The sequence below is a fragment of the Lygodium microphyllum genome, chromosome 4, assembly GCF_053477565.2.
Source record: "Lygodium microphyllum isolate KBCC chromosome 4, Lygodium_microphyllum_v1.1.10, whole genome shotgun sequence".
Lineage (NCBI taxonomy): Eukaryota > Viridiplantae > Streptophyta > Polypodiopsida > Schizaeales > Lygodiaceae > Lygodium > Lygodium microphyllum.
This window is the reverse complement of record NC_141138.1, coordinates 35,063,374-35,082,584: the sequence shown is the minus strand read 5'-3', so window position 1 is coordinate 35,082,584 and position 19,211 is coordinate 35,063,374. Positions and strand designations below refer to the sequence as shown.

General features: G+C 41.4%; 1 protein-coding gene across 2 annotated transcripts in view; it reads right to left on the bottom strand.

Moving 5' to 3' along the window:
- The window catches only part of LOC148036938 (uncharacterized), a 49,168-nt gene that overhangs the window by 12,272 nt on the left and 17,685 nt on the right, over window positions 1-19,211 (bottom strand). For both annotated transcript variants that reach the window (XM_087675864.1, XM_087675863.1), the window contains one exon: window positions 11,180-11,554. In XM_087675864.1, the coding sequence (XP_087531990.1) occupies window positions 11,180-11,554 (375 nt within the window). The remainder of the gene's footprint in view (window positions 1-11,179; window positions 11,555-19,211) is intronic.

Genomic DNA, 19,211 nt, shown 5'->3' with positions numbered 1-19,211 from the left:
TGCCTTGTCTTCCTAGGGGTGGCATCTTGCTAGAAAAGAAGAAATTCAGGAAGGTTGGAGCGAAAATAAAAGTGAGCGTCAGAAAAGGATTAAGTGTCGCCTTGCAAGGGCTTGGTAGGTTCTTGGGTACCAAGACACGACCTGAGGCCGATGCCTTGTTCTCCTTGGGTCACTACGCTCAGCTCCCTCATTTTTATATACCCGAGTATGAAACATAAAAACCCTAAAAGAAGAAATATGCTAAAAGAAAATATTTCTTGATCAGGCTATAGGAGTCCTCGCCTAGTAGGAGCTCCTGGTTGTGTTGTCCTTCATTAGGTAGGTAGTTCAGACCACCACTTAGGGCAACCTCTTTGATAGTTCTTTTTAGTTTGGCCGTGTTGGAGCATTTGATTAGTGACTAGCTTCGAACCTTTTATCAAATTATGCTAGGCCTACTCCTTGTGGATGTCATGCCTTAGTTCTGTCAGAGGGTAGGGTGAGCACAGTGATATGTTTGGTATGTATCTATTTTGTATCAGCTTGATGCTTCCTTTGGTTGTTTTGTGCAGATCTACTATGGGATTCGACGGGCTGAGTTGCCATATCCCGTGGTCGCCAATGAGAGCGGAATTTTGATGCCGAGAAATGCTTAAAAATATCTAAAAATTACGAATATCAAAGGAAAAATATTCAACGTCGAAGGCGGCGGCTCGATCTAGGACGATTTTAAGCGGCAAAGTGCTTTAAAGACGTTCGAGCGACACTTGTTGATTTTTGATAATTTTTTAGACTGTCATGCAGATTGTCAATAGTTACCGGCCAATGCGGGATGCCGAGCCAGACGCCCAGGATTTTTCAGAGCTCAATTCGGAGTCCGGACGGAGAAATGGCCAAGAAGTTGGGCAAGATTTGAAGAGGTGGACATTGGAGTGGCCAAATGGTCATGACCTTTGGGGAAGGTTGGGACCCAAATTTTATGCAACATCAAATGTGGCAATCGTGGAGAGAGAAGATCAGCAAAAGCGTGAGGATGAGGGCGCCATCATCATGGGAGATCAAGCATGCTGCCTGTGAACAACCATACCAATCGATTATGGGGCTTCAATCCCCTCTGCCTGCTGGTCATATCGCCGTGCTTCGCTCGCACAATGGTGGCCTCTATGAAGAACTCTGATTTCAGTCTTTCTCTCTCCTCTCTCTCTCTCCTCTAAGGGCAGATTCATGCGGTGAAGAAGAAGAAGAAGAGTGGATGACGGATGCTTATCCGATGAAGATCGGATTGCTCCGTGGCTCAAGAGAAGTGAAGATTGCTGATTGTGGACTGTCATGGACATTAATGGCGGCTGAAAATCAGTCCCGAGACATGGCAAATAAAAACCCGCAACTCGCAAAGAACGGTAATTTCATTTTTACAAAGGAAATTGATGTTTTATGCAATTTGCTTCGTGAATACTTGTTCCCATGGGATGATTATGCATTATGTTGTTGTTTGATATGAGTTTGATCAGTTTATGCTCAGAAAATCAGAAAATCATAAATGTTGTGACTGAAATTAATGGTGTAAAACCCGTAAAATATGCGAAATAGAGGGAAATTTGGTGTTTTTGATATATAAATGAAAAATATAATAAGACACATCAACTAAATTTGTGTTTTTGCTGCAAATGAACCTAAGGGCCATAGCCCACAACTCATTTTGTATTTTCAGTTATTTAATATTGCAAAAAATACAAGAAAAATAGAGAAAATTGGTAAAAATAAGAGAAAAATAAGTTTTGAGTGTGCGAAAAATACTAAAAAATAAGATTCATGTTTGTGTATGTATGGGGGGGTCTGAAGTATGAGGTTTAGCCTCAGTTCAGCCCTACCTTTATGTTTCAGTGAGTTTTTATTGCTTTTCATACAACAAAAACTATGGAAAATATTACCCTAAACCTATGCACCGTGCACAATCTAAACGGCGAGGGGGTAGAGAGAATGAGAGTGGTATTTAAGTGCTGAGAGAAAGAAAAGGCTGATTGTTTTTATCCATGCATATCATATAGATCGATCGTTAATTTAAAATAAGGATCTAGTAGTACGAGGTCTCCTCCGTGCTAGGTTCGTGCAACGTAGCAATTACGCGTCAAAGAAATTCATTGAAAGAATGCTTTTGCACTAAGCACAATGCTGATTTTTCTTTGCTTGAGCACATGGACATTCACAATTTGCATAAAGCATAAAATGATAAAAGGTATCAGACAATACCTCCTGGATGCATAGCACCTGTATTCTCTAGATTGTGACCAACGTTGAGTGAGTAAGGTTGTCCTAAGCTGTAAGCTAGGCGTTGGGTCTAAGGGGAAAGTAAAGTGAGGTATGGTACATCCTGGAACGAAATAATTGGTACCTGGAGAGAACTATGTGCGAAGTGTTATATATGTTTAGCGACGCATCGAGAGGCCAATCCCCAAGGTGTAGGAGAGTCGCAGTAAGGTAGCGGCAGTCAGCCGTGGGAGGACCTCCTATGTTTGTACTTCGTGCCATTTGGCAATGTGTTGGGACTCCCTCTAAGGAGTGTTAATTGGGTTAGAGTTGGACTACGAGACGTGATACAAACGCAAGATGTTTAGGAAGATGATGTATGTGTCATTAACGCTCCTGGCCGCGAGGCCGTAGGGTTGTTGAGCGCATGATAGAGGTCCGGCTAGTGCATGAGCCAGTGCCGGCCCGTTTTAGGTCCCATCACCGTGTATGGCTGGTAATATGCATAACCCCATATATAACAATGTTGGCACGATACTAGGGCACAAGGTGGCAAGTTTGGCAATGCATATATGCAGCCCACCATGTTTGGGACTCATAGTATTAATGCCGGTCATGCAAATGCTCCGTATAGTGTCAGTCATGAGGAAAAATATTGCTAATAATGCATGCAATGTATGGGAAGATGTATATTGGTGTGGCTGGTAGTATGCAAATTCCCATATACAATCACATTGCAATGGTCCAAAGTATGCAAAAAAGAATGTTTCCTAATGCATCATGTGTTCTTGCATGTCAGATACACATGATGGGCTAGTCAACTAGATGCAATGTTGCATATTAGTTAAGTTGGAATTGCAGCAATGTGAAAGTATAAAGCATTGCAATGCTTAAGGAGAAGAAAGGCCTACAACCTAGTGGAGGTTTTGAGACAAGTAAAGTTAGAGGTAAAATTTCCATATCCTTCTTGATGAAGCTCTAGCATTGTTTCAAAAATAGATGCAAAATGGATGGAAGAGGGTGACTTGGCAAACCATCCTTAGTTGTTGCAGCTTTACCAAAATGCCTTTCAGTTAGAGTCAACTTCAGTTTGTCAAGTTTAGCAGAGCAAGGATCCAGAGTATTGCTTGATACTCAAGGGGGAGGTAGCACTTCCACTCCTCCAGTTGTGAACAACTCTCGTATGTAGTGGATCACGGATGTATTCAGCATACATCCAAGGTACTGTGCTGACAATATATCTGCCATGGAGTCACTACTCGGTGTACTAGTCACTGTGAGATGTATGCAGATGAGTATGAGTTTCACTCGGGCACTGAAACTACACTTTTGCATTAGTTTTATGATTAGTTGGGCATGAGTCTTTGCCTAAGTTTTGAGATCAGTTTCAACTCAGTCTTTGATCAGTTTGAGAATTGTTTATGGTCACTTTTGGAATCAGTTTTGCACTAATTGTACATCAGTTTTTGCAATCAGTTTGAGATCACATTTCCAGCAATTTGTAATCAATCCTTAGATCAGCAAATGATTGGTTTATGGTCAAACTTTTACACTCATTACATATCAATTTTTGCAATTAGTTTGTGATCAGTTTGAGGTCACATTTCTAGCAATTTGTGATTAGTCCTCAGAGCACTAAATGATCACTTTGTGGTTAGATTATGCTTAGTTTTCAATGGTTTAGAGCTAGTTCCATGGACAGCAACATGTTAGTAAATGCCATTGAGCAACATGTTAGTAAATGCCATTGATAGTTTCAGCCATGGTTTATGCTGAAAATATGCTTTACTATGGTATTGAAGTTAGAAGAGTTGAGAAACATGAGTTATGGATGCATCCAATGGATTTCTAACAATAGTTTTGGATTGATTTTTAGTTTTGTGTTATGTACATGCTGGCTGGAAATTTTCAACAAGTTTGGGGCATATGGCATGGTTGGACAATGTGGCCAATGTTATGATTGTGATGCCTTATGGAAATTCTAGTGCAGTATGCTTTTCTTTTGACACAATGCAGTACAATCGAGCACGATTGCAAGGATTTCAAGGAGGTCTATCATAGGGCATGATATTTTAAGATGCTTTAATCTTGCCAATAACATTTGATTAAGTTATTAATCAAATGTGCAAGGTTGTTAGCACATGTGATGTACATGGCAGTTATTTCATGGTAACAGGCCAAGGACCTAAAGATACAGTGGGTAAAAATAGCAAAAGTTGTAATAAGTTATGTCTAACACGTACAAGGTGGTACACGGTATCAAATTTGGGCCTAGACCAATTTATTCGTCACTAATATCAATGGTGACATTAAGACTAGGAATTAATTAATTAATTAATTAATTAATGTCAATCTAAGGGTTAATAACTGCTTAAGGATACTTAGAAGACAAATTAGCCTAGACAATTTAATTATTGACTAGTAAAATTAATTTTATGAGCACTAAAATAATTATTGAATTAATATTTTGAAAAATAATTAATAAGCTAAATAATGTTGAAAAATGCGATTAGAAATATGGTACTTGACAAAACTTGCCCGTGCAAGTGGAAAAAACGTTTTTAAGGCCTAGTGGAGTCTATTCCAACCATTGTAAGAGAAAAGGTGATTGTTAGAGAGCAAGGAGAGACTGCTGATGTGATTTGCAACCACCACGGATCATACCTACAAGTGACAGTAATTTGGAGCCCTCTAAGAGCACGTGACAGCAGCCCAAGGTCCTTCTAGTGTAGGTGACAACATATAGGAGGGGATAGCAGTCTTTCTGCTGGTCCTAAGCTGTAGGCAATAGGTGCCATGGTTGTTTGAGCAGGGCAGCAGCAACAGTTTTCAGTGTTTCTTGCAATGACACTTTGAAATTTCTCTCTATAGTATTCTCTCTCATTTCCTAGCCATTTCTCAAGTTATCTCAGCATTTTCCAATAGTTTGAGCCATCAGAAGAGGAGATTTCAGTAAATCTCTGCTGTAAACCCTAATTTACAGCAAAAATTAGGATTTGATAATTGTCTCAAGATGCATGCTCAAAATTGAGAGCCTAGGACTTGAATTCCACCAATATTAGATTTAGGGCTGAATTTGTCTTTCAAGGAGCAGAGTGAAGACCAATCCCCAAGCAACCCAAGGGACAAATTGGTTTGGAGGCTTCCTGGTCAAATTTGACAACAAGAAGCATTTAGATTAGCAGAGGAGATCAGAGGATCTTAGTTGTACTCCTTCCATTTGCAATATAGGATAAAGAAATACCATAAGGGGCGCCAGAGCCAACTGGGTGTCCAATGTCCAAGATTAAACTGGTAAAGTGTGTTTCAATTTATGTGAATTTTATGCTTGCTGAAATTAGTACTTAATCAAGTTATTTACCACCCTATCCAAGGAGGAAGGCTGGTTGCAAAATGCCCCACCACCAATCTCACACACTATCCCTCTCTGGGATGGAGACACATGAATGCTAGTCCACTATAATAGAACAAGAGTGCCCCCGCCAGTCATGAAGTCCACTAGATGAGAATCAAGAGTCATAGTAGAGGAGATTATGAATGAAAGTCGCTCTCAGGAGTATTTGGTTGTCTGTCAACTTGGAGTTGTAGCCATCCCCACGTGTCACGAAAGCACCCATGACACAAAACCTTGACAAGGAACTGGAAGCATCCAAGTCTAGCTAAGAAATAGCTCAATGTAGCAGCAAATTGTCCACTGACTGAACAAAACAAGCCATGCCAACAGACAACCCAGTGACCCCCTCTGAAGGGATCACCACTAGTAAACCTTCTACATGTAGGTACTTTACAAGAAAACATTTATGCAGCAGATCATAATGCTCCTAGAAAAGCATATTTGGGATAAAGAGTTGAGACTTCCACCAATCCATCAGTGTACATTGAGTTCCCTCTGAACCATACAACCATGTAAACAGCATATAGCTCTCTACCCAACAACCAGAATCCTGAATGAGCAAGCCTTGGAAAGCACCAGAGATGCACAATGCAGACACCAGAGTGAGACCATGGTCCAAGCACAAGGAATGACAGCTGAAGACCAATTGTCTCAAGCAAACTTTCAGCAGCCAGCTCTCAAAGAACATCACAAGGAACAGGATCAGGCCATGATAGATGGTACACGAAACCACTGAATAGAAATAATGAAGATAAAGATGATATACAAAAAGTAATGAATAGAGTTACCTTAGACTATCAGGAGGAGCTTGTGGAGCCAACAACAATGTTAACAATACCAAATCGTGTTCAAATTAGCCAACACATGCACACACACTGCCGGTCAAGGAGTTCCTAACAACGAATAACCCTCTCTCAAACAAGACAAGAGTAAGTCAGTAGAGGCAACACACAATGTCGCAAACAAGCATGAGCCACAAAAGTCAGATACAACACACAAGCATGCACACAGCAAGTCTCCCGACATATTAATGTCACATCCTCATGTGCTCACAGTATGGAGACAGCTCAAACACATAAGGAACTCTTGCAGGGAACCATAGACACCAAACCTAAAGCAAATGGGAAGTAGACAAAGCTATTGAGACACGAGACAAAAAGGAAAAACTTGCAACAAGAGAGACGCTAGGTTTTAGGGTCATGAACCACACCAATCTAAACATCTGAAGGAGACAACATAGATAGCTGGTCCAAAAACACCAAGTCCCTAAGGGTTCCTTGCAAAAATAGCAGTGAGTCTACGAGGAGGGATGGCAAGAGTAGGTGAGTCCCAAATGGGAAAAACACCAAGGTTAAGCAAACAAGCACACCTAAAGATCAGAAACACGAGTGACACAGAGATAGATACCGCACCTTGTGCAGCTGTTGCTCTCCCAAGAAGAGACATGTAACGTGACCACTAGTATCATCCAGGACACGTCTTAGCAGTCCATCGGAAAGGATGTCTAGAAAGCTCCGCCCGGCACTCCCATGGAATGTTACGGGATTTGCGATCTAGGTCTTCCCGCGTCTGCCACGTAGCGGAAGTATCCTGACCGTTCCCACTTAGGATCGACCGGAATTAGGATTTTCCTGATTGGTCATTACCTATCAGCAACTAGCGTTGGACCCAAGCGAACTACTTTACGCAGAAATGCCAGATCCAAAGCGGATTCACGCTGCACTTGGTTCAAGGAGAATGGGAAACGAGAGGGATGCAAAGCTCAACCTCTCTGCTATAAGGCATAGTCCCATTCCATTCCCCTAAAACAGCGTAAATCGGTTAAGACATAACTCTAGGTCATCGCTTTCGTTATTCGTTTTCTTTGACAATCATCCCACTGTTCTTCGAGATTTTGAGAAAAGTTCCCGGCTAACCGGGACCACCCAACCGTAAGACGGACCCATGGCCCATCCTCCGCACTTTCCTCGGTTTGTTTTAGTTATGTAATTATCTACCACATTAATTTGACAGGTAACAATCAGCTTCTTTAATTAAACCGTTAAGCACCGGTTCCTTCACGTAATCTTATCACATGACATAGAAAAACAATATCAAACAAGTTCTTTATTAACATATCATCCTATTTATCTTTGAAATACAAGGAATTCTGCCCGTAGGCTTGTCCATAATCCGCCTAAAGGCTATCCAGTAATCCACAGGGATCACTATTCCAAGCTTCCGTCCGTAGACTAGTATGCGGGCCTCGAGATCCAATCCCGAGTCATGTTAGCCTCTTGTGCAGGACCCGAAAGGTGAGGGATTTACGGCCAGAGCCCCCCCTGGCACCCAAGCGTTCTCCTGCTCCAAGTAGAGCTCAACGGAGAGACCTCTCGCGGCGGGTTCGGTCCACGTTCCCGGCGCGATCAACAACCCCCTTGATTAGGGTCAGGCAGGCAGTCGGGGGTAATTGAAACTGCCTCTCCCTTTAGGCCTTCAACCTGAAGTATAGATATTCATTTAATTTGTAATTCATAAATCAAACAGTGCTCTAAAATCTCTAGCAAGCACAAACATTTTCATTAATCGACCTTGTTGTTTGGCAAACTGCTAAGGAATGATTCTTTCCTTTCGAATGCATCAGCACTCGTTCCAAGGTGTCTTGCAACTTGGCAAGATCCCTTATATTCTGGGTTAGGGCATACCTTATTAATCCAACTTGGTCAACCCTAAAGTTCACTAGATACTTTAGATTCCGGTTTTTAACTTTCCTTATTTAGAAGGATATCAAAGAATACATCCTTTTGCAAGATAACTTGCGTAAGGATCCGCCATTCTTGTTGAGGGTATTTAACCTTTCTTCTTGTGAATCAATCACAAGACTATACGACTTCGTACTTGCTGTGCAAGTCCTGCATCGTAATATACGATGAAATAATCTGTTTTCGTTTTTTTAAGCTGACGTTTGTCGGACCTAGGGTCTCTTTTTAAAAACCTCAGGGACAAACCCTAGTTCTTTTACATTTTACGAATTTATTGACCGTACAATCAGGGAAGATAGTCAAGTGTTTAAGGTATAAACGTTTCTTGGCCTTTAAATCATTCCCAAGGCATACTTCGCAGCATAGGTATTTCTAAGTTTATCTTAATTCGGTTATCTTTTAGACAATTGATTTTTCAGTCCTAAACTTTAATGCTTTGAGGTTAGGTAAATTCAATTAATCCTCATTTTTCCTTGCAACGAAACTCATGCCAAATAACAATCTTTTCCTTGCTAAGATATGCAATTAGCAATGATAACTTCCTAGAGTTCAAGCAACGTACGAATGAATTTCATCTTCTATGATGATTCGTTGCAAAAAAAAGAATAGGGGTTAATGGTGCAAGATGCAGTTTTTTTTTTCCTTCAAGATTTAACCGAAATATACTATTATAGTAAGTAGATAATCTTGCTCGTAATTCGTTTTAATGCATGATGCTATTCGAAGGAAACTATGTTCTATACATTATTATTTGTTCAATTAAACTAAACTCTTTCATTGTAAATAACTCGGAAAAATATATCCTATCCCTAACAATTCATCTTTGCATGATTGACTTAAAACCGATATAAAACCAAGAAGAAAAAAACCTGGTTTTGGGATGAGATATCCACATGGATACCGGGAGATGACCCTCCCGCAGCTACTCCTTGGACTTTCTTAGGCGGCATCGCAGTTTGAACGTGAAGGCACTTTTTACTCTTTCTTTCGGATTTCCACCGTCTCTCTTTCGAGGCAAGAAGTCGTTCAAAAGGTTGACCACGAGAAGGGATAATAAGACCTCTAAAATCTTAGCTTCTTCGCAGAGGGAAAGGTTTATAAAGCTTAAGAGAAAAAGGGTCTATAGGATATAATCACGGTGAAAAAGGTTATGTGTGAGTGTGGCTTCACAACATCTATGAAAACCCTTGGGAGATCTTTGGGCACTGGAGTGGAAGGACTTAGGGGCTTTTCAAACCCAAAGGAAAATTTGAAAGATAACACAACGGTTTATAGTATGGGGGAAAAAGGCGTGTAAGTAAAAAGGGGACACGGGGTTTAGAAAGAGCTTAGGGGTGTATTGAAAAAAAAAAGAAATATGAGGGGTAAAACACGCGGTTTCAAACACAAGATGGGACTTATGGATTTAGGCACGGGGATTAAGGGTTTTTGAGGTCAAGGAGAGTGGACTAAGGTGGCTTTTGAGGGATGCTAGGGGGGAAAAGGTTTTAATTCCTAGAGTAAGGTGAACTTTAAGGGACTTGGGTTAAATGTACCACGGGAAAAGGCTTTAATGTACCACGGGAAAGGGCTTTAATGTACCCCGGAAAGGGGGTTAAATGTACCACGGGAAAGGGCTTTAATGTACCCCGGAAAGGGGATTAAATGTACCACGGGAAAGATTTAATGTACCACGGGAAAAGGGGGCTTGGGAGGAGGCCCTTAGAAGTTACTAGAAGCTTCTAAAGCTTCTAGCTACTGTCGTGGCAGGGAGAGGAGCTAGGATGACGACGGCCAGCATGGCCAAGCGGCCGTGATCTCCAACGGAGCTGGCGGCGGCTCTGCGTACCAGCGGCGGCTCTAGGTATCAGCGGTGGCAGCCAACGTACGGTGCCCCTCTCGGCCCTCCACTCATGACACGGCCCGCGGCGACCGTTTCTTTCCCCTCCCTGCGTGGTTGCCTCCAACCAGTGCTCAAACCTCCAACTTTTCTCCACGACCCTCCCCCTTCTCACCCCTTAGAGGGGGTATTTATAGGAAGGGATAAGGCCTTCCCTTTCCCCCCACGTGTTGCCCGCATGTAGTCCCTCCCCTCCACCTCTTCACTCTCCCATTTTAGCACCATCCCCTTCCCTCAGCCAAGCTTCGGCTGGGGGAAGGTAATAAAAAAATTTGCATTAAATCCAATATTTATCCCTTATCCTCCTCCCAAGAGGAGGTTCTCATGAGAAATACGGGGTTTCGTTAAGCTATTGTCTCGATTGGGCTCAGTGGAGAGTGTATTAGATTAACCCGTCCCAACCCACAATGTAACATTGTCACTCCCCCGAGACTTCACATGGCCTTTATAATATTTTTAACAAAAATATTACAAGACATCAACTGACTGCCCTTGCTCATGGAGAGCCAGAAAATAGATAATTCTGACATCTGGAAACAACTGTCTCACTAACCCTAGGCCGCCCACATAAATTGGGTGCCCAAGGTCCTAGAATGAGCACCAAGTGTCCCCCAAAGAGCCTCCTACCGAAGCCAAACTGATGCCCAAGATGCAAGGTCAACAATAGCCTATGATATGGATAGTATACAATCTTGGCAGACTATGTACCTGACCTTCAATATAGCCTACAGATGCACTTACCATTGGTCACAAAGATCTAGAGAATCAATGCCTGGGAACAAGGTCCAGAGAACCCACACCTAGGAAACTTTACTGCCAAATCCACTATGTAAAACCCAATAGCTTTCTTATTTAGCGATGTACTAAAAGAAAAGCCAATATTTCACTAAAACCATCGAGACAATAATACCATGGAACAATAGTCGAGCCTCTACTCACCACATGGGCAGTTCTTGCTGGAAGTGCCAGTATCCCTGCCCCTACACTTGTTCCTATAACCAATGCTATAGCACCTTGCAATGTCCCATCTCCCTTTGAGGTACTGTCAGGGGTGAGCATATCATGTGTAAGTACCTCACAAATATCCTCAGATTCCACTTGATATGTAGCAGAAGTCACCAAATCCACTTTCACAGCTGCACGCGGAACAAGTTCCTCGGAGACTCTTGAATCAGAAATAAGGTTGTCATGTGATTCAGCCTCCGCATTGCTCTTTGATCTAATCTGGTGTACTGTTGTTGGATGCCTGATATTGTTGATAAGAATGTAAGATGAACCATGCTTATTTGCTATACAGTGCCTAGTTATCAACTCCTGCATAGAAAGGGCTCAAATGTTTTAATACAACAGACATTCAGATACCATATAACCCAATCAAAACTTCACAATCCACTTCAATAATTCTTAATATTTATGTTACAGCTATACACAACGGTACTACAAACACTCAAGTGTTTGCAGGTTTGCAGAAAGAAACCCTGCTGACAGCAATTTCATATTTTGGATGCAGTTTCCAAAAAATTGCCAGATTAAACATCATAGTTTTGAGTCTCATGAGTGCTTCAAAGCTTCATCTTAATACTTGGAGTCATTCTAGAGCTTCACACAAACTGCACACCTGGAGATTTTTGGAACTTCACATTGGACTAGAACTGTTTCTCAGAGCTTTGCAAAACACTCAGATTCAAACAAGTTCAAACTTTCTTTGTACTTGGAGTGGTTTTGGTCATCAAGCTAAAAGACATAGCCCCATACCTTCCATTCTTTAATTAGCTACAACAGAGTTCTGCAGAGCATTGTAAAGTTGGGGATCAGATAGCATTGATTTGCTTTGCTTGGGCAAATTGTAGCTCTCCAGAGTTAACACACAGGTTGGGAATCTGTAGAGAAGAGATGGGACTTGAGAGTGAGATGTGGCTTGTCTCAGTCTTACTGTGCCAGTTACTCCTACCATTAGCAAGTTGCATGTGCATGTGTAGAGCTATGTTTACCCTGAAGAGTTCTATATTATGCCATTTGAGGAACATTTTGTTAGGCATGCCCTGGTTTCATAGGGTTTGACTGTTGTTGATATTTTTAATAGGAAGGTCACTCTGCAGCATAGGGAAAACTTAAAAGACTCATGTCTTGATGTAAAACTTGAAAGCAAGTCTGTCCCTCTTGCATCAGCTTCTGCAATTTCTTCAATAATGAAAAATCATATTTCAATGTGCTTGGTTTTGCTAATAAAATGAGTAATAATGAGGCTAATATAAATGTGCTTGAGCTGGATAAAGAGTGAATGCCATTTTTACATGTAAGGACTATTTTTCTATGTCTTTGCCAAGGGAATTCCACTATAAAAACCCAAGGATCATCCTATTGATCTAGTGCCAAGTAGTAGTCCACTAAACAAGTCACCTTACAAGGTTGTTGCGGCTCAGCAAGGAGAAATCATGAGTCGGGTGAATGATCTATTGAAAAAGGGATTGATTCGGCCTAGCTCAGCTCCCTATTGTTCACTTGTTAATAGTTCAAAACAAGGATGGGTCTGTTCAAGTATGTGATGGAAGCTGAAGCACAACCATGAGCACTCAACAAAAAGCTAACGATAGAAATTATACTGTACACTACATGGGAACACCACACATGAGCTCTTTTGTATAGCATAAAAACAAGTTTCAAGTTGTACTTCACAGTTGTATACAACAAGTGTTTGATCTGTATGCACTTTTGTATATAGCATAGGAAGAGCCTTTTTGTTATGAACAAGGCAGGCTACTAGTTTATTTTTAACTGTTGTCACTTGGGGCATGTGGGATTTTTTTTATACTTTTTTTGTCTAGAGACTTCCTGGACTTCTCTAAAGTTTTGTCTGTAGACAATTCTGCCCTGAGCAGAGGCAGCTGACTTTGGACTTATTAGCCTGCCTATTTTAGGGTTGTTAGTCTATCATCTCTTGGTTGTGAACTCCTCTCAAACTCTAACAAACACATGGGAGCTCTGACAGCCTAGTGTGCTTTTGCTGTGTTTTCCAGTCTTTTCTGTCATTCTACTGACCTCAGTCACACTACACTACAACTGCTACGTCATCATACGGACTGCCACATCAGCATCCATACTGCCATGTCATCATTTTCGCAGGCAACCTTTGCAGTCTCTCCAGTCCCTCTCTCCACCAAATGCAAGATTGATTCCAAGATGATCATGTGGAGGAGGAGGTGGGGGCTATATATAGCCAGCCACAAAGCACAAAAAGAAGCAGGTCATCCAATATCTAAAGAGACCTAAAATCAGGTCAGCTAAGTAAAATGTTGCCACCCAAACAATGCACCGCTCAACTAGCACATTTACCAGCTCTCTGAGCGCATTTGGGTTGAGGCTATTAACACTTTGGTGTACATTCTCAACCGGTGCCCTACTATGGCAGTCTCTTAGATGACCCCATATCAAGTATTCCTTGGCTCTCTACCTACTTCAAGTATCGTACCTACACACACTCCTGATGATAAGATAGGAAAGCTCAATCCCCAAGCTGATCTCCTTATTTTTGTAGGATTCCTCCGAGCATTTGCATGACCAGCACTCATTCCTTGAGCCCCGTAAACATTCAGGAGTGTAGATGCATTACGAAACATGCTACTTTGTGCCAGACATCAAGCCAATGCTGCCATACATAGGGTTTTGCACATTTCCAGTCATACCCAAATGAATACATTGGGCCTTGCACACCATGCATTGGCTGTTGCATACCATAGGGATTTGTGCCATACATTCTCGTATGCCGTCCCTATCCAACCATAGCATGAAAAATCCTGCCACCACCAAAGTATCCTAGCTGCCCCATCATAGCATGCATGCCCGGCTGTCCAAAATCCATTGGATTGGCACTTCCATGATGGCCTTGCATTTGCATTCCTTGCCCCGTAGGTACCAATTGTTTTGCTTCATTAGCATCTTTGGAAGCTTCAAGTGAAGGCTTTGGCATTCCTTCGGTGCACCTTGCTATCCCAAAGGTGTAGAAGATGACTTCCTCTTCTTGCCCTTGCTGTCCTTCTTCAAAGCATTTAAAAATCAGGTGAAGTAAGGACCCTTAGCCAATTCAGTAAAGAGATTTGCTACTGTCCTCATCCGATTCTTGAACTGGTCATCAAATTCCTCGTCACTTTGCTAGTCATCAGTCCATTATGCCTTAAAGGCCCTACATCTTGCACAACAGCAACATTTTCTTCTTGTTGTCCGTGGTCTAAGCCTTGTCCAAGATTAGACATTGCATTTCTTTCTTCCCCATGTGAGTGTACTAAGAGGCATCATCACTCCTTAATCCCATATCATTGTATGAAGACATATTGCTATATTTTCTTAGCTGAGAGCAAAATCGGCACTAGCACAAAGCTTAGGTTTGCAATCAAGTGCCTCAAGCCCACCAAATCAAAGGATTGAGTAGTATCCTAGCAATGGGACCATGAAACCAACCTTCCTCTTCGGATAGGGTAGTGAAACCTGATCAAGCACTTAATTACAGCAATTAATAATTGAGTATAAACCGAAACACATACATTACCTTAACAATCTTGGACAATAGACACCCGGTTGGCCCCAAAACTTTGGCGCCCCTTTCGGTATTTCTATAACTTTGATTGCTAAAGGGCAATGTACAAGTTGAGATTCCACAATCTCCCTTGCTGATCCAAAAGCCCCTTGTTGTACATACAATCAGCAAGCAATTTAAGTCAATTGTCCCTTGATTTTCACCCAAGATTTGCACAAATCAAACCACCAACTGGCAAATGCTACCCAATTTACAATGGATGGGCTAGCATCTGAAATCCCTGTCAATTTCCACAAATTTCAAGCATTGATTTCAGTATATGTTGCTTCTCCTATTGAGACGGGTCTTAAGGTGGCTGTCAAACCCTAATTTTTGCTTTGCCCTTCAAAAATTTTATCATCCTGAACTTCCATGCAAGATAATTGTCCTTTTCAAGCTTCTTTATTGATAAGCTAGTTGGAGTTATAAGAGTTTAACAAAATAGAAAACCTTGTAATCTGTAAAGCAAGCTGATACCAGGTATACCACAACTAAACTCAGTCCTTTTTACTAACTCCACAATAATAACTGCAATCTACAATCTATATGCAAATGCCTTTTGTATTTACCATCTAGCAAACTTTTGAAACCTTATAGATTTGAAATCTCTAATCTAAGTGACAGACACAGTCGAACTATAGTATATCTAAAAACTATTATCGAGAAAACTTGCAGGTCCAGAACAGAGGCCAAAATGACCTCAGATGCAGTATATATACTATTCTTTCCACTCACCAAGTTTCATTGCAATCAAAGACTACAACCCTGCTAGTCTCAAGAGCCTCGTGCAGCTATAATATAAGGCAAATTGAGCAAGGTGGAAGAGCTTCTTACCTATTGCTTGCTTTCCTTAAAGACCTTGAAATCTGTCTACTGCCTACTCTAGCCTGCATTTAATGCAATCGCCTACTACCAAGCACCTCCAAAATGTTGTCACCTGATCAGCCATACTATTGCCAACACCTACCATGTATCTTCTTGCTATCTCTTGCCTATTGAGATCCCCCAAATGACTAACTTCTATAGCAAATTATTGTTCTTTGAATTAGAAAATGGACCATCAGCTCCCTCTCTCTCTCTCCTAGACTATAAACTAACTGAATAGTTGAGACCCAGCCCCAAAAACGTTTTCTCAGTTTGTATGGACATTTTCGCCAAGTGGCAACCTTCTAAACCCATTTTTCACTTTAGAGGACCCCAGAAGATTTGCCCAGCTTGCCCCCCAAGCTTCATTTGCATCCCTATTTACAACAGACTACATAGCACATTCGAAGTCTGAAAATTGGCAAGAGGCTCTTTAGCACCCCCAATGGCAAGTAGCCATGGAAAAGAAGCTAGAGAGTATTAACAGAAATGACACTTAGACTTTGGTGGACTATCTAAGTCACAAGACAATCATCGAGACCAAGTGGATTTTTAAGATAAAGCTAAAAGCTAATGGGACTTTAGACGAGTACAAGGCTCACCTTGTCATGTAAGGGTTTCAATATCAGCAAGGTATTAACTATAAAAAGACATTTGCCTCAACTCCGTGGTTGACATCATTCTGTTTGTTGGTTACACTAGCCGCTCACCATGGTTGGCTAATCTACAAGATGGATGTCAAAAGTGTCTTTCTAAAAAATTATCTGGAGGGAAAATTCTATGAGAAGCAACCACTTGGATTTCCTTCTACTGACCTCAATAGAAAAAATTAAAGCCCAGCTTAGTGCTACACTTGAGATGATCAAGCTCCATCAGTTGTCTTAGTTTTTGGGATGGAGATAGTTTGTTCCGAGAGTAGTATTTTTGTGTCACAACAAAAGTACGCTCTTTAGTTAGTGGAGCAGTATTGCATAGATCAAACACGGCCTATGGCCATGCCCCTCAATCCTGCTATCCACTTATCTCATAGTTGTCAGATACGAAAGGTACGATTCGCTACGATACAATAAAATATGGTACTAAATGGTACCTTAAGATTTTATAAGGTATGGTATGATATTAGAATGAAAAAAAATAACTTGATTATTTTGGACTAAAGATAATAGAATAGATATTTCAAGTCTAAATAGCAATGCTTATTAGAGTACTTAAGATGAGTACTTGAGGTAGCATGCCAAAACCTAATGTTGTATGCGCAGCATGCACTACTGCTACCTACAACTTATAACTACATAGATAGGAGTGGATAGTGGGAGAATCATATTAATATAAGGAGCATTTAGCTTGTCCCAAAGTACAGTTCGAATGGGAAAGATGTATCCATTAAGTTGGTTCCTTATGGTACTAATACGTAAGGTACGATACCTAAAGTATAGATAGTATCAAACCTTTCGTACGTGGTACTAGTGCAACTATAGTTGAGAGAGAGGAAGAGGCTAGAGAGAGAGAGAGAGAGAGAGAGAGAGAGAGAGAGTGGAGAGGCTTGAGAGAAAAAGAGGGTGTGAGAAGCTTGAGAGAGACAGACTTGGGGAAGAAATAAGAAAGAAAGAAGGAAAAAAAAAAAAATTTGTAGACTTAAAGGAGAGTGGCCAAAAAGTGCCCATTTTTTCGTACTAAACCGTACGGATACGTACCGTACCGATCAATCCGTACTACGTACCGAGACAACCTTGACTTATCTAAGGACACTCTCGATCAGTCCCACTAATTCTAATTGGGCACAAGATCCCAATACTCCATGTTTCCACAGCAGCTGCATCTTTTCCTTGGGCACCGCTCCCATCTCTTGGCCAAGCCGTAAGCAAGAGATGATGGCAGTTTCCACGGATGAGGCTGAGTAAAGGGCTCTTTACAATGGCACTACCAAGGCCATCTATCTAAGGAGCTTACTGTCGGTGCTTTAGTTCCCTTTTCTTGCTTTGACTGTTATCTACTGCATAACTAGAGTGCGATTGCACGGACTAGTAACCCGGCACATTGGATTACACTTTCACTTCAGCAGAAAGCACATTGAGCTAGGCACTATTCACCAAGAGTTTGTACCATCATGTGACAACCTTGCAATTATTTTGACCAAGGAGGTCAATCAGCCAGTTCTTCAGTACCTGCTACTCAAGATCGGCTTGGGTACACCCTCCCTTACTACTTCGGGCTGACAGGGAGAGGGTGACTCCCTCCAGCTTTTCCTTCCACTTTCAAAGAGGGTGACTTTCTTCTCTTGATGGTGATTACAGTTTGATTCAGACATTATGTATTTATCTTGTGCTTTGTATCATCATTCGCATAATAGAAGTGTTGTAGCCATCATCAGAGTTGCATTGCAGCTTTTCTAAAGTTGCGCCTTGACATGCTACAAATAAGAACATAGACCAAGAAAATTACATATACCTTTGCACTATTCTAAATTTTGGCAAATTGTAAACTACCTCAACTTTAGCAAGATCCATACGCACTCCATCCTTAGAGACAATGTGCCTAAGAAAGTAAATCTCCTCCACAAAAAATTCACTTTTCTTTCTGTTTATGGCAAGCCTATGCTTGTGGAGTTTATCAAAGACTATTGCAAATGATTTTTGTGCTAACATCTATGAGAGTGCACAACGAAAGAAGGAACTCAAACACAGAGGAAGAGAGAGACAATCTACAAGAGAAGAAGAAAAGAAACATGCACTGAATAAGGAACAAATGCTGAACACAAAAGGAGGATTGATCAGTCCCTGCACGCAACCCACATCATTAGTGAGGGCACCAAATTAGACTGATGATGACAGCAACACCGAAGGTGGATGAAGATGACGGAGTCCGAGTGTGCACCTGCCAACAAAGGAGGGAAGATTATAATGATGATGATGCCTAAGCACTAGATGCAATCGCCATCAAGAGCTTGCATTTTCAGCAAACGCAGATGTGGATGGCCTCACGAACTCTGTGTCGCTCTCAAATACCATGCTTTGATACCATGTGAGAGGAGAGTACGCAAAGGAGGAACTCAAACACAGAGGAAGAGAGAGACAATTTGCAAGAGAAGAAGAAAAGAAGCCTGCACTGAACAAGACGGCGGAAGATGATGGAATCGAACTGTGCATCTACCAAGGAAGGAGGGAAGATGATAATCTAACTAACTGCCAAGTGGGAAATGGCTATAACTAGCCAAAAATCCCAAAAACTGGCCGACCTGAAATTTGGGGCCAAATATATGGCTGAAAAATGCCAAAAATGCTCAGAAAAAATCCCGAAAAGGGTGGACAATGTCCGACAGATGAGGGAGGCTAAAGAATGCAAAAATGCCATGGAAAATGCACATAAAATCTCGATTGGAAGAGAAAATGCACTGAGATGCAATAAACTACATGCTCTAGAATGAACTACCTTCTCCATCAAAACAAGTGGTAGACAGGTCAGAGCTCCTAAAGTCCTCATCTGAGGCTCACAAGCAGGAGATGACAAGACATGACAAACATGATTACTAACAAGATC